The 14,562-nt window shown below is 47.2% G+C and overlaps 1 protein-coding gene across 2 annotated transcripts in view; it reads left to right on the top strand.

Moving 5' to 3' along the window:
- The window catches only part of BAZ1B (bromodomain adjacent to zinc finger domain 1B), an 83,778-nt gene extending 71,872 nt beyond the window's left edge, over positions 1 to 11,906 (top strand). For both annotated transcript variants that reach the window (XM_077836311.1, XM_077836310.1), the window contains 5 exons: positions 1,378 to 1,525; positions 3,672 to 3,790; positions 7,029 to 7,180; positions 9,206 to 9,309; positions 9,998 to 11,906. In XM_077836311.1, coding sequence (XP_077692437.1) covers positions 1,378 to 1,525; positions 3,672 to 3,790; positions 7,029 to 7,180; positions 9,206 to 9,309; positions 9,998 to 10,364 — 890 coding nt within the window. In that variant the 3' untranslated portion in view covers positions 10,365 to 11,906. The remainder of the gene's footprint in view (positions 1 to 1,377; positions 1,526 to 3,671; positions 3,791 to 7,028; positions 7,181 to 9,205; positions 9,310 to 9,997) is intronic.
- The last annotated feature ends 2,656 nt before the right edge of the window (positions 11,907 to 14,562 follow it).

Below are 14,562 nucleotides of genomic sequence, written 5' to 3'. Positions count from 1 at the left end.
AGTTCAGCATTTCTGACGGAAATAACTCTCACAAGTGTTTGGTTAAATGAAACTGTCATATTTCTAATATGCACTGTAACTTGGCTCTGTGATGATAGGTGAAGCTGCTGCATGCTAAGAGCTATTTATATATGCCCTCTGTTAGTGCTCTTCCATTTGGTCAAAGCAGACTGCCTGAAAACAATTATTGTCTTGTCTGTATTCACATCACACACTTTCAGTCTTGAATTTTCTAGGGGCCTTCTGAGTTGCATCTATCTCTTGGTTGCTCCCCACAACTGAAGAGGGGAGAACAAGGTGGGATTAGGCTGAGTGAGGCTATCCACCATCAACCTATGCTCCGCTCTAGGAAGCGGTTGAAGGGGGTGGAAGAGAAGGAGCTGGGAGAGAGCAACTCCTGGCTGTTGCGCTTCATGTGAGGGTAGGCAGAGCGGTGAGGTCCCATGTCCTGAACTACTATTACTTGGGCAAGTGGAGGAGGAAAGTGACCTGGGCCAGAGGAGTCCACCTTTATACCATGTCTTGCATACAGGGGAAAATCTGCAAAGGGGAGCTACGTAAATTGAGGGTTATGGGGGAGGGAATGTAGGGAGAGAGTCACCAGCAGTCACCCTGCCATGATGTGCTCTGAATGGGAGGTGTGCACAGGCAACAGCCATTTCTCTACCCTTAGAGAAGAGCCTGGCAGCACAGAGCACCTCATTGTAACTTTGTCTTGTTTTCAATTTGTGCACTGGAAGATGCTGAGCTCTCTTGAAATGCTCATGGGAGGTGGGGGCAGCAAAGGTTCTATTTCCACACAGACTTTCTCTCCTAGTTTGCCAGGGGCTCATGCTAATTACCTTTGCACTTTTAGGTTAGCCTTTGGGAACTAAGCATCAGTAGAAAGAGGAAGCTGGGAGGACTGAGTGAGATGTCCTCTTGAACAGCTGAAGTGCATCCCTTCTGCAGGCAATCTTCTGAAGCATTGCAAAAACTGTTTGTCCATTGCTAGCAGAGGGTGCCCTAGTTGAGTCCAAAGGCACCCACCTAGGTCCAATTGGCTTGATTTGACAGAACTAGAATTTCAGGTGTAGAGAGGAGAGTCACATTGTGAAGTTCTTGTTTTTACTAAGCAGCTGGCTCAAAATAGGTTTTCGCTCAAGTTAGTGAGGAGCACAGAGGCAGCATTCCTACTGGGTAATTACGCTGTGCTGTTCAAAGCCAGACTCAACAGGGCTGGGAAACTCCCATAGGTTTTAAAAGGCTGCAGTACCGTTTGAGGAGTTTTTGTGGCCCTCCACCTCTGTCCCTTTCTCCATTGTATTGGTAGCTGCTTCTGCACAGGGTGAGCAGAGCTGTGCTACTAAACTTCATGCAAGTTCTCCCCTCTCGTAGGTGAGGATGACAAGCTGATCCTGTGTGATGAGTGTAACAAAGCCTTCCACCTGTTTTGTCTGAGACCAGCACTCTACGAGATACCAGATGGCGAGTGGCAATGCCCAGCTTGCCAGCCCTCTACCGCCAGGCGCAGCTCCCGGGGAAGGTGAGACCCTCCTTTCTCCTGCTGCTTTCGCTGGGGAGGAATTCTAATCAGGCTTTGAGAACTAAGGAGTCTTTCACAAAGAGACCAAAGCATTCGTCCTTAATCAGTAACTGCTTTTAGAGGAGGGAAATACCTAGATTACTTGATGGCACTTGAACAATAGCAGAGCGATCTTTTCAGGCTGCTCTTACATTAGAGCACCTGTGTTGTAGTGACCCATGACATTTTGAGGGGAGTAAATAACTTCACTGTAGCAGTGGAAAAAAGTCTCTGCAGTAATAAAGGGCTGCTATTAGTGCTGAAACTCACTTGGTGCTTCAGCTCCTTTGAGCAGTGAGTCTGGCTGCTTGCTCATAGGAACATGCTTCCTAGCACTGCAGTCCTTTCTGACTTCCAGCTGAGGTGAGCTCTCAGAAGTGGCCTGAACTTCCTGTCCATCCAAAAGAGAGAGGCATTGAGCCCATAGTCTGCTGCTTAGCAGAGAACAATGTTGAGCATAAATGTTTTTGTTTACACCATGATAGCCAGATATCACTCACCTTGGAACTCAAGACTTGATACCTACTTTCTCTCCTCTTTTAATCATAACTGTCTGTGGTTTGCATTTTCACTTATGCCAGAGGGATGAGACTACCAACTACCACCTGAAGAATAGGTTTCTAGCCAGCCTTCCCTCCAGACCAGTGATACAAAGTATATTAGACTGTCATATGCAGGTGGTATATGGGCCTAACAGTATTAATTACTCTCTGGGCACGGTTTGAAAGGAGTTTATCAGGCTTGTTCTGAAATGGCAAGGCTTTAACACAGCTGTTCTAGCATGAGATCACAGTTGCTTTGATGTGTCAGAGTCATCTGCAAGCTGCTTTGCTCCTGGATGTGAGCCATCAGGTGGAGTAACACCTGTCTTATCTATTTACTACTTTATTCTTCCCAGCTAGAATAGAATGGGAGAGAATGTTGGCCTTGGAACACCCTCCAGCTCTTAGTGTTGCATGAACTTAGTCTTTTTCCATTTAATTAATGATGGACACTTGACTCATGCAAGGCAGAAAATTCAAAGTTGTAGCTCCACAGCAAGCATACCTCTGTCTCTCCCTGCACGTGCATATTGTTCTCTGTTCCTGTTTTTTGTTATAATTGTTACCCCGAATTAGATGTATGTAAAGGGTCAGACTCATTGTGCGAACCAGAACTTGTCATTTTATGACATCTGTGCATGTGTACCCTCAGTGCTTTGCTCGGTAAAGGTGGGAACGTACCTGTGATGTCTGCCTGATTGTTAGCGCATTAAATCAGCTCTGCTCCACGGAGGGCATGAAAAGTGGCACTGCTGTGAGATGGAGTAGGGAAGGAGACACTCTTCTCTCCCTGTCTCCTCCCAAACACTTCTTAAGCAGCCCTTTAATGGGGCTTCTCAGATATGACCATGTTTGCTGGCCACCTTCTTTCTTTCTTTGCTTCACTACCACTTGCGCGCTCATGTTACATCTCCTGTTCGAACAAACTTAGTATGGATTTGGAGGGAGGAGAGTTGAGGAAGAACTGGCTGACCAAATGTGTGGAGAGTCTGGTAGGGCCACCTTGGCTGCATTGCACTTGCACAGTGTAAGCTGGTAGTGACTGCATGTTTCAGATGCTTCCCATGCATCAGTAGCATTGTACCTCATGAGCAAGCAGACTGCATACAATCAGTGTGGTATCCTGACATTCTTCCTCAAACCCCAGAGCACTTGTCCTTATTGAGGAATAACTACACTGCAAACAGCGTTAAATGTAGTTATCGGTAACATATTGCCGAGATGTGTGGAACAGCAGCAGAGCGGTTTCTCTCTGCACATGTATTCAGCTGTTGAAAGTTTTTAGCATTTGGGCTGAAATCTGTCAGCCCCAAAGTGATAGCCTGGAAAGTAGCAAGAGACTGAAAGTGCCATCTAAGCCATAACTCTAACATGATATCTTGGCTGAAAAAGAACAGATTGCTATAGTGTGAAGCAATTTGAAGCAAATGTTTGTTTTAGATTGAGGTGGTCAGCAAGTTTGTGTGTATGAACAAACATGCAGTGAAACTCCCAGGGTCAAGGCTAGCCAGGCTCTGCTAGTTTATTCAGAGAGTCTGACATCTAACTAATTTTCTTGCCTTTAGAAACTATACCGAAGATTCTGCTGAAGAGGAGGCTGAAGAGGGCGAGGTAGGCCCAGATGAGGAAGATGCTGAGGAGGATGAAGAAGAGGAAGAAGATTATGAGGTTGCTGGACTGAAATGTAAGTCTTTAGCTACAAGTTATCATGTGGGCTCAGCTGTAGTCTGTTCCATCTTTGTCATGTATCCTATCAGAAGCTTTGTGTCCTATCTGAGGAAGAGGTTGGGTTCTCACATGGATGTGTAAGGAGGCCCTTTTCAGAGAAGGCTGCAGACATGATACATTTGTGGAGAACTGGGAATCGACTGCCTTCGGTCCCCTTGCTACTTCAGCACTGGGACTGTCCTTGCAGCAGTTTAAATACTACATCAACTCAAAGGAGTGGGAGCATGCTCGCATTCCAGTGTAAGGATCCACACTTCTTGATACACAGCTGATGCCATAAAAACTGCTGCTAAGCTGTCAGCAGGGGCCTGCAGCAGTGAAGGGTTAGCAAGCAGCATGATTGATTATTTGTTAATAGCCTTTTTACTCTTCAACATTTGCTGTCCCTGGGCAGTGGAATGCTGTCTCTCTTCCTCCACCACCCCAAAACTTAACTTTTAGTTTTGCATTTAAAAAGGTATCTTGTTTTGGGATTAGGGGTGGGGAGTTTAATTCTTGCCTGTTGTCTTGAGGTTCCCTTTGTATGCTATTAAAATTCACCTTCACTTGACACTGGCTGTTCTACAGGAAGTGACTATTGTCCAGGCTGTAGTATGAGTCAGGTTCTCTCCGACCGGAACAGACATTGACAGGGAAGCTTCTAATAGGGCTGTAGTAACTGTCTTCAGAGATTGATCTTTCTCAGGAAGCTGAGGCCTGGTCTACACTGGGGGAGGGAAGGAATCGATCTAAGTTACGCAACTTCAGCTATGTGAATAACATAACTGAAGTAAACGTACTTAGATCTACTTACCACAGTGTCTTCACTGTGGTAAGTCGACAGCTGATGCTCTTCCGTCGACTCCGCCTGCGCCTCTAGCCCTCGTGGAGTACCGGAGTCAACAGGAGAATGCTCGGCTGTCGATTTATCACGTCTAGACTAAGCACGATAAATCAACGCCCGCTGGATCGATCGCTGCCCGTTGATCCAGCCACTAATGTAGACAAGCCCCGAGTGAAATAGTCACAGGATTCAAAACGTGTACAGTGTTGTAGCTGTGGGTCCCAAGATAATAGAGAGACAAGGTGGGTGAGGTAATGTCTTCTATTGGACCAACTTCTGTTGGTGAGACAAGCTTTCGAGGACCTGAAGAAGGGTTCTGTTTTAAGCTCAAAAGCTTCTCTCTCTCTCCAACAGAAGTTGGTCCAGTAAAATATATTACTTCACCCACCAGGGTTCAGAACGGCATTCCAGACTAAGTGAAACAAATGCTTCTCCACCCCAAATCCAAAAGTTTTTCCTGCCACGCTCCACCTCCTTTTTGTTTTTGGGGACTTTGACGCTGCCCTGCTGGAATAGATCAGGAAGCATGAACTGGAAAGATCCCTGAAATGCACATGCACACCATTTGCTTTCAGCTGAACTGTCATTGACTGAAAGTTGTAGCTTCAGACCAAACCCTTCAGCTAAAGCTGGTGATGGAATTAAGTGACCGAGACCTAGGGGATTTGTATATGTTCTCCCAACTGTCTCTAGCCGGGGAGTGTTTTGTACTACTGAACTCCAGCTGGCTGGTTCAGGCCTTACACATTTTTCCATTTTGTTTAATTTTTGGGGTGTTCCTTGATCTTCTGATATAGATTGCTCTTTGTTCTTTGGAGTATCCATGTCCACACTTGAAGTATGTTCAGCCCTTGATGCATTCCAGTTCCAGGACCAAAGCGAGGGTTTTCAGACAATAGCAAAAGAGGGTTACTGTCTCTAAAAATAAAGCATTAAACTCAACCCCCAGCTTTACAGGGCATTAGCATGGAAAGGTCATAGTGGAAAACTTTTGTTTTAGTGGAGAAGTTCCAGTTAATCCTTGTGTAGCGTTTATCCTGAGGATAGAATATAGAATGTTGGATTGTCAGACATTTAACACATGCTGTGAACTTGACACACAAGCAGGAGCAACAGTATACAGACGTCCCACTGCCCTGACACACGCTGCTCCTGCAGGGATCCTGACAAGATGATTTATTGGACAGGGATGGATTAGAGGCCACAAGTGAAGGACTGCTGCATTTTGGACATGGCTTTTGTATGCATTTATGACCAGGTGGAAGGCGCTTGCTCGGGAAGAAAGGCCAATGTACACTCAATGCACAGGGGTCGCAGGAGAAATTTAAGACCGGAGACAGTTCGTCACCACACTTGCATTCCCTCCATTTAAAATGGTGACAGGCAGGCTGACAAATGGGCAAAAACATTTATCTGGAACATAATGCAGCAGCCCCAATGTTTGGAATAAAATTCCATTGTTTACCAATTCCAGCATGTGGAGCAGCTCCCTGCCAGAGTAACTCGACACCCACTGTGAACACAGTTAGCTTTTCAGGGGGACTTAGCAACTGGCTTATCCCATTGTGTGGGCCACTTGTAAATGCCTGTAAAGGCACCCATTCAGCCATCCACACTCTCTGGCAGTGAGCAAGTGGACAACAGGAAACCAAGGGATTCCCACACATTTCTGGTCTGAACAGCAAAGGAAGGTGTAAGTTATCTCCAAGGCTTAACTCACCCCCCACTCGCCCCCAGCATCCTTCGAGAGCTTGGGGGTATAAGGATTTTAGTACTAGGACATTTCTGCTTCAACACTGCCACAGCTGAACCTTGCTCACAAAGACCTCAGAAATCCAAATCCCCTCCCAGCTAGAGGGCCTGCTAGCTCTGTGTGTGTGTGTGTGTGGTCACCCATGAGTAGGAGTAACATCCTTGCCAACCATCAGTGTCCATTCTGGAAAGGGGACATTTGCTTCACCTGGAGAAGGCCTATGATTGCTTGGCTTACTCAGTGTACGAGAAGTGAGTAGACTGGTGAAAAGCAGCACCTGTCCAGCCACAGTGTGACCGTCCCTGCTTTGGTACGACTGGGCAGGGATGGTGCAACTCTGTTTTAACCCTCTGGGGCCACTCCTCAGGGCACCAGATTCTTCTTTGAATGGTTGCACTATTGCTGTTATATGTGACTGTCTCTGCAGAGATTAGATTTTTTTGCTATTGTGTTTGTGATGGCGGCAATCTCAGTGACTTGGCTTCTGCTCCTAATGTTATCACCTCTCCAAGAGGCTGAAGGGCTCTTGTCCATTGTCATCCTCTCTCCTTGGTTTGAGGCTCTCTCAGATTTCTCTCCAAAACTGAACCTGTTCTTAAAACTGGCTGATTGTTTCAGTGAGACCCAGGAAGGCAGCCAAGGGCAAGCAGAGTACAATGATGTACCCTTCCAGGCAAGGCAGGCACCAAGGGAAGAAACAGTCAGTGCATGCCACCAGAGGACCCCGGCAGCGGGCCACACCTGTCAACGGAGCAGACATTGATGAGCTGGTAAGAGCCAAATTGCCCCCAGGAGATTGCTCACTTCATGAGTTATAAACTCAACAGGTGTCACACTTCCTTCCCCTCCCCTTCTCAAAGAAATGCCCTGAATTGTATTGTGAAATCCATACGGGACTGAGGTCTGTCTAACAAAGGCCATGTATCCTTAAGGGCCCAGCACAAACGGAGCACAGATATGCCAGGCATCCTTCCCCAGCCGCTTTCACACATTGTCCCCCTTGATTAGCAGGCGGCCTGCAGCTTGTTAAAGGGTTTTTAATAGTATCCATATGTCTGTGCAGAGAGGTGGGGGAAGGGGGGGAGGGGGTCCGGGATGGTGATAGAATGCCAGCAATGCCGGACCCTCGCTCCCCGAGCTTGGCCTATTTTCTGACAGTTGTTGTCCGGACGGTCACTCCCCAACCTTCAGGACATAATTTAGCTGGTTTAGGTTTCACTTGACATTTAATGAATAAAACCTTGTGTTTGAATAGAGCCAATCCTGGGAAGGGCGGAGCTGGGGGTTCTGTGCTGACTGTCCTGGGGATGTAGCCATTAGGGTTACGTGGGGATATTGGCATTCTAGCACCATGGTGCGGTGTGGCCGGAGCGTCCCACAGATCTGCTGTACATCTAGTGACCAGTGTTAACAGTACTGCTGTTATAGCCTGTCATAGGAGCTCCTCCCAAAGTGCCCAGCATCAACAGCTGTTGCGTCTTGGGCTGGAGTGCAAGGCTTGGGGCTCAGGCTCCTGCTGCATTAGGGTGCCTGGGGTTGGGTAAAAGAATGGCTAGTGGTTCTGTAGTTGCCTTGTGCTAACGTATACAGGAGACCCCTTTTCTGCTGGCCTTTTCTTGTTGCTTGCTCGCATACTCTCCAAATCAGGGGAGGTGCACCATAGCCAACTAGAGGTACCTTTGAGTGAGGAATGGTCTCATCTAAACAACATGGTTGGCTGCTGGGAATTGTGGACCTTGGTAAAATATTGTCACTCTCTCTAACCCTCTGGGCTGAGGAGACAGGTCCTGTTAGCTCCCTGCCCCTCTTCCCAGCACAAATCTGATTTGTTGACAGTTGTAGCCTAGGTCCAGGATGGGAACTGCAGTTCCCTCCATATCAATGTATCTGTATGCAGTGATACCTGCAGAGCTCAGAGCTGAGCGGGACGCCAGTACAGTAGTGGCTGACCTCCTACAAATCCCTAGGCAAATGGCTGACCTTGTGCACTGCTTGTTTCTCGAGTACAGCAAAGCTTGGGGCCATCAGCTGCTGTTTGGTATTTAAAATGGCATGGTAGCCTCTGCTGCAGGCCTGTTAACAGGGCACCACAACTGCTTTCTTCCTCTCCTTTGCCTGTCTTATGCTGTCTACCCAGGGGGTAATGAGGGGGATTTGCATACTCCATTTGTTATTTATTCTTTGGCCACTTGCTTTGACCATGCTGTCTTTGAACCTCTTTGAAAAAGCTTCCTGCCCCTGGAAAAAGGACAGGCCTGCCTGTAAACTATTCCTGTGAGAGCTTTTGGACAGGGTTCCCATTTTGTAACTCAAGCTGCCATGGCATTTCTTGGCTGCTAGCATCAAAGCTCCCGCAGCCAAGCAGTTTGCTTCTTGATTATTGCAGAGATGATGGTGGGGTTTGAACGCCTTAAGCGTCAGTTTTCACAGAAGTATCACTTCTCCCCTACCCACTGATGCACCTGCTTGTGATAGGATTGAAAAGGAAAACTCTACTCCCACTTTCCTCTGCTTGGGGCTTGTCCATGCAGTGAGCAAGCTAGGGTGTGAGTGAATGTTCAGCGCACTAGCCTGCCACACACAGTTACTGTGATGACCCTGCTGATGTGCATTAGAGAACTTTTAGTGCATGGTAGCAGGGTCCTCATGGCGACTTAGTGCATGGTACAGTCACACCCTGACTTGCTGCTCACCAAGCCTCAGTGTGGGCAAGTCCTTGGGAACTGTTTTGGCTACAGTTAAATCATATGCCAGTTCCTCTCCTTTTAATGGCTTGCTCCACTTTGTGTGGTTAGGTGCTTCAAACGAAGAAGACTTCACGTCGCCAGAACCTGGAGCTGCAGAAGTGTGAGGAAATCCTCAATAAGCTCATCAAGTACCGCTTCAGCTGGCCCTTCAGGTGAGGCACTTAGAGCTTCCTTCCCTGTGTAAACTATCCTTGGATCTCTGCTCGTTCAGTGGGACTGGCTAAGCCTCAGGGCTGCACGTAGCCATGGTTGCAGGCTGCTGCTGGCCTGGAGGCCTGGGTGTGTTAGAAGCAGAATAAGTACAGAGAAAGAGAAGTGGGTCTGTCTGTTACATTAGGGACCCCTGTGCTCAGTGTCTCTGGAGACTAGTTTCTATGGAGGGAGCCAAGATTGACCCCTAAAGCTAGGGAGTGACATGCTCCCATTCCCTTCTCTGCACAGTAATGGAAGCAGCCAAGCATTGAGGTAGGAGGGCAGTGTATTCTCCACCGCCTCCCCTGAAAACCACTCAGCGTTCCCTCCAGAGGAAGCATGTTCTAGTGGATATAGTCATCTCCAGCGTTCAAATTCAGCCTTGCCAGCAATTCCCTTCAGTGAAAGGCAAGGCACTTTAACTTCCTGAGTTTCCCTGTCTGTAAGCAGGCCACCTCTCAGGGGATGTTGGGTGTTTGGTTGGCTTGTAAAGGGCTCTAGGCATCAAGGTTTATTATGGTGGTGCTGGGAGCTGCAGGTCCGTGTCAGTGGATATGGCCAGTTTCTGTGAGTGTCCTGCTAGTATCTAGGTAATACCAGTGTCTGACGCTAATTATTCTCCTGTCTTTGTGACTCCTTCCTTGGCAGGGAGCCAGTGACCACAGAGGAAGCTGAAGATTACTTTGAGGTCATCAGCAACCCCATGGACTTCCAGACTATGCAGAGCAAGTGCTCATGTGGCAGCTATCGCTCTGTGCTAGAGTTCCTCTCTGACATCAAACAGGTGTTCTCCAATGCTGAGCACTACAATCAGAATGGGAGCCACGTACTGTCCTGCCTGGAGAAGACGGAACAGTGTTTGATTGACATGCTGCACAAACACTTGCCTGGCCATACGTACTCACGCAGAAAACGCAAGAAGCCCTCTGCCAGGCGCCAGGGACTAGAGGAGCAGGAAGGGGACAGTGAGTCAGAGGCCACTGAACATTCCAGGGGGCGAAAGAGAAAGAAATGAGGAGCAGGGAGACTGGGGGGAGACAGAGTTGGAGCAGGCCTTCTGGTGCTGCTGGGCGGCAGGCTTGGCTGTCTGAAGGGATTTAGGAAGCAGCAGACACTTCTTGATTAATCCAGCCTTTCCCATGACCAGTTCTAGTTTGTAATTTCTCTGTATCTTCCTGAAGTATTTGGCCATCCATCAAGTGAGCAGAGGTGACTTACTGCTTCCAGCAAAATACATAAAGCTCTTATGGGATTGTCCTGCTAGAAGAAGAAGGTGGGAGGGCAAGCGGAAGAACTGGCCTAAGCCTCATTGGACAGGGGAGTGTGAAGTCTCCTCCAGTTTGGAGCACTATCCGCTTTCTCGGAATGGAGCTGCTTCCTTCCCCTTTAGCTGAGCAGCCAACACTGGAGCGCTGTGGGACCTCCTGCCATCTGCTGCCTGTGATGTGAAACCAGCCCTCCTCTAGTATGGGGAGGGATCATGTTGCTTCACAGAAGGACTGAGTGTGATCAGGCCAATGGCCCTTAGTTCTTGTATGTGTATATTTATATGGTGTTAATTTTGAGCCCCCAATGAAGGGACACGTAGAGTGAGCAAGCACATACGTTTATGGAGATATGGCTTTCACCAGCATCATAATACAAATGGCTTTGAGGTGCTCTTGCTTCTCTCCTCTGTTTCTTCTGGGGGAGCGGTCTCCTGAGGTCGTGCTCTGAGGAGCTTGTCCTTTCTTCTGACTGCAGCGGTCCACTTGGACATGGCAAATAAACTGTTGGTTCCCCTGCTCACCTTTAACAGCACATAATCATGTAGCCCTTCGAGTGGACAAACCAAATGCCAGAGGCATATCAGAGACATGGCATTCCCACACATCCCGTAGAAAACCCCGGGAGGGGAAGCAGCAGAAACTTGTTCCATGTAACTTTTTAAATTAATTTTCTAGTTTAAGTCACTTGTTTCTAGCAGTGAGCTTGTATAAAGAACACCTTGTAAGATACCTTTGTCTTGCTTTGGCACATGTACAGTACAGTTTATATGAAAACGTGTTTGCTTTATATTTTTCCCTCTAAAACTCCTGTTTTCCTCTCAGTAGCTGGAGTTAAGCTGGGGGATTTGTTTGGGGAGGGGGGAGAGAGGTCTCACTGATCCCTTTCTAATTTGCTGTCTACTTTTATAGTAATACCTCCCCTAACTCAGCCTCCCTTCCCCCCAACCCACCTGCCATGCCCTGTAATGCAGCAGAAGGGCAGACTCTGACTTATACAGCGGTTGACTAGTGGGAAAGATAGGTTGTGCTGGGGGGAGAGACATTGCTCTGTCATGAATCCCCAACACCTTGTGCCACTTGAGTTATTGATTTCTGTTTAAGCAAAACTTTTTTTGCCACTCCCTCCGTATGACAGATTTTGGTCTAACAAAATCAGGGTTTGAACCTCTTATTATGTCTTTAAATTGGAACAAAATAGCTGTGTGGCTATTCTGTACTGATCATTAAATTAAAAAAAAACCTGGTGCAACTCCTATGATTTGAGAATAAAAAGGTTAATGAAGATGGCAGCCCAGTGTTGTGTATTTGTTTTTGTTTTTTTTAAACCAAGCACTTGGTTCAGTCCTGGGCTGTTAGTCACTGTTGTGAGCCTAGAACAGAAGTCCAGCCTCCTTCTCTCCTCCCCCACAGCCCCGCCGTCCTATCCCACTGGACTAGCATTGACACTTGTGTTTGGCACCCTCATGTCTTGTGTAGCTCCTACACAGCGAACCCTTTGGAACTGTACATTATTTTAAAAAATAATTGTCATTCGGGGGGGAGGGAGGGGGTTCTGCTAAGGGCTGTACTTGTAATAAATTGGAAATTTAAAAATAAACATTATGTACTTGTGTTTGTAAAACTGCTTCTAGAGAGTCCTTTCCTGCTGCCAGTCCATGCATAGCCGAGTGGTGCTCGCTGCAGGGCTCTCCCCCCATCGCAGCCCATTTCTGAATGGTTGGCATCTTGAGGAGAAATGGGGCTGCTTTCACAAAGCAACTGCCTGTGTTCCATGAATGAGCTGGGGAAAAGGGGGAGACTGGATGAGTGGAACTAATATGTAGGAGGAAATATACCTCATATGCAACTGTTCAAGGTCTGTACAAGAGTCTGATACTGTCACTTTCAAAACTTTAAATAGTGCGGTCTCTTATTGCTGGGGGTGTGTAACAGCCCAGAAGTTGAGACTGAGAAGGCTCCCACCAAGGCTACTTCTCAGGCACCTAGAATTCTGAAGAAAACTGCCTTTTAGGCTAGAGAGGAAGGCATGGCTCGGTTATTAAGGTACTGTTGTGAGACTAGATTCATAGGGTGCAGTTATCCCAAAGTAATTCCTGGAGCAAAGCTTTTAGGGAAAAACCCAGTCTTGATTTTAAAAACTGCCGGTGATGAAGACTCCACCATGATCCTGCTAAACTGTTCCAGTAGTTAATTACCTTTACTGTTAATGTAAGCCTTATTTCCAGTCTGAATTTGTCTAGCTTCTGCTTCCAGCCATTGGACTTGTAACTGGGTCTTGGGCAAATCACTCTGGTCCTCAATCACCATCAGTGAAATGGGGATAATAGCACTTCCCTACCTCAGTGGTATTGATACATGAAAGAATGTGAGTTGCTCAGATACTCCCATGACTGTACAAGTGCAGTGGGCTGCAACGCTTTGCTTCCCCACCCCCAAAGTGAACTTTCTGGGGAGTTTACAGTATCATTTGGCTGGTACTTTGAACAAAACTTCCTCACTAGTTTCATTGAATGCTTGTCTGGCTCTCACGATCCCAACAGCTTCATTTTCAATGTTATTGAGGACACGTCCCTTTGGCATGTCTGAAGAAACGTGACTTCCAGATAATGAAGTTAGCCACTGAGGACATTTCACACTGCTTAACACACAGAGGAGTCATGCTGCAGATCTACACAGAAGCCATGCGGATTGGGACACGATGGGTTACGATGCTTATCTCCGTGATTAATTGCCCATTCGAATAAACAGAAGAAACTAAAATCTTGGGCCAGATTGGAAACTTTTGCTGGTGTTTATACTATCGGTTCAGGGTGTGATTATTTTTGTGGGGAGTGCGGGGAGGCACCATTTTTATACTGGCAAAAGTCCTCCTGTAGACCCAGACCAGCATGAAGGTGCTTTTGCCAGTACAGCTTCTTTTACTTGGGACCAGGTATAGGCTGTAGCCATATAAACTTCTTTTTATGGACAGTATAAGCTGCATCTGTGCTTGGAAGATATCCCAGTACAGCTACACTTGCAAATCTTTCCTAGCAAAAACTAGGTTTCTCCTGATGCCTTCTTGCATTTAAAGGCAAAATGCTAAATAAATACAAACCTAGTTTTTGTAGCAACTGTCTTGGAACTTACCAACTTGGAACCATGCACAGCTACAGACTAGGGACCGAATGGCTAGGCAGCAGTTCTGCAGAAAAGGAGGTAGGGGTGACAGTGGACAAGAAGCTGGATATGAGCCAGCAGTGTGCCCTTGTTGCTAAGAAGGCCAATGGCATTTTGGGATGTATAAGTGGGGGCATAGCGAGCAGATGGAGGGACGTGATCGTCCCCCTCTATTCGACATTGGTGAGGCCTCATCTGGAGTACTGTGTCCAGTTTTGGGCCCCACACTACAAGAAGGATGTGGATAAATTGGAGAGAGTCCAGCGAAGGGCAACAAAAATGATTAGGGGGCTGGAGCACATGAGTTATGAGGAGAGGCTGAGGGAACTGGGATTGTTTAGTCTGCAGAAGAGAAGAGTGAGGGGGGATTTGATAGCTGCTTTCAACTACCTGAGAGGTAGTTCCAGGGAGGATGGTTCTAGACTATTCTCAGTGGTGGAAGAGGACAGGAAAAGGAGTAATGTTCTCAAGTTGCAGGGGGGGAGGTTTAGGTTGGATATTAGGAAAAACTTTTTCACTAGGAGGGTGGTGAAACGCTGGAATGCGTTGCCTAGGGAGGTGGTGGAATCTCCTTCCTTAGAAGTTTTTAAGGTCAGGCTTGACAAAGCCCTGGCTGGGACGGTTTAATTGGGTATAGGTCCTGCTTTTGAGCAGGGGGTTGGACTAGATGACCTCCTGAGGTCCCTTCCAACCCTGATATTCTATGATTTGATAGCTGCTTTCAACTACCTGAAGGGAGGTTTGGAAGAGGATGGATCTAGACTGTTCTCAGTGGTAGCTGATGAC

This window comes from Eretmochelys imbricata, chromosome 17, assembly GCF_965152235.1.
Source record: "Eretmochelys imbricata isolate rEreImb1 chromosome 17, rEreImb1.hap1, whole genome shotgun sequence".
NCBI lineage: Eukaryota > Metazoa > Chordata > Testudines > Cheloniidae > Eretmochelys > Eretmochelys imbricata.
This window is presented reverse-complemented; position numbering and strand designations above follow the sequence as displayed.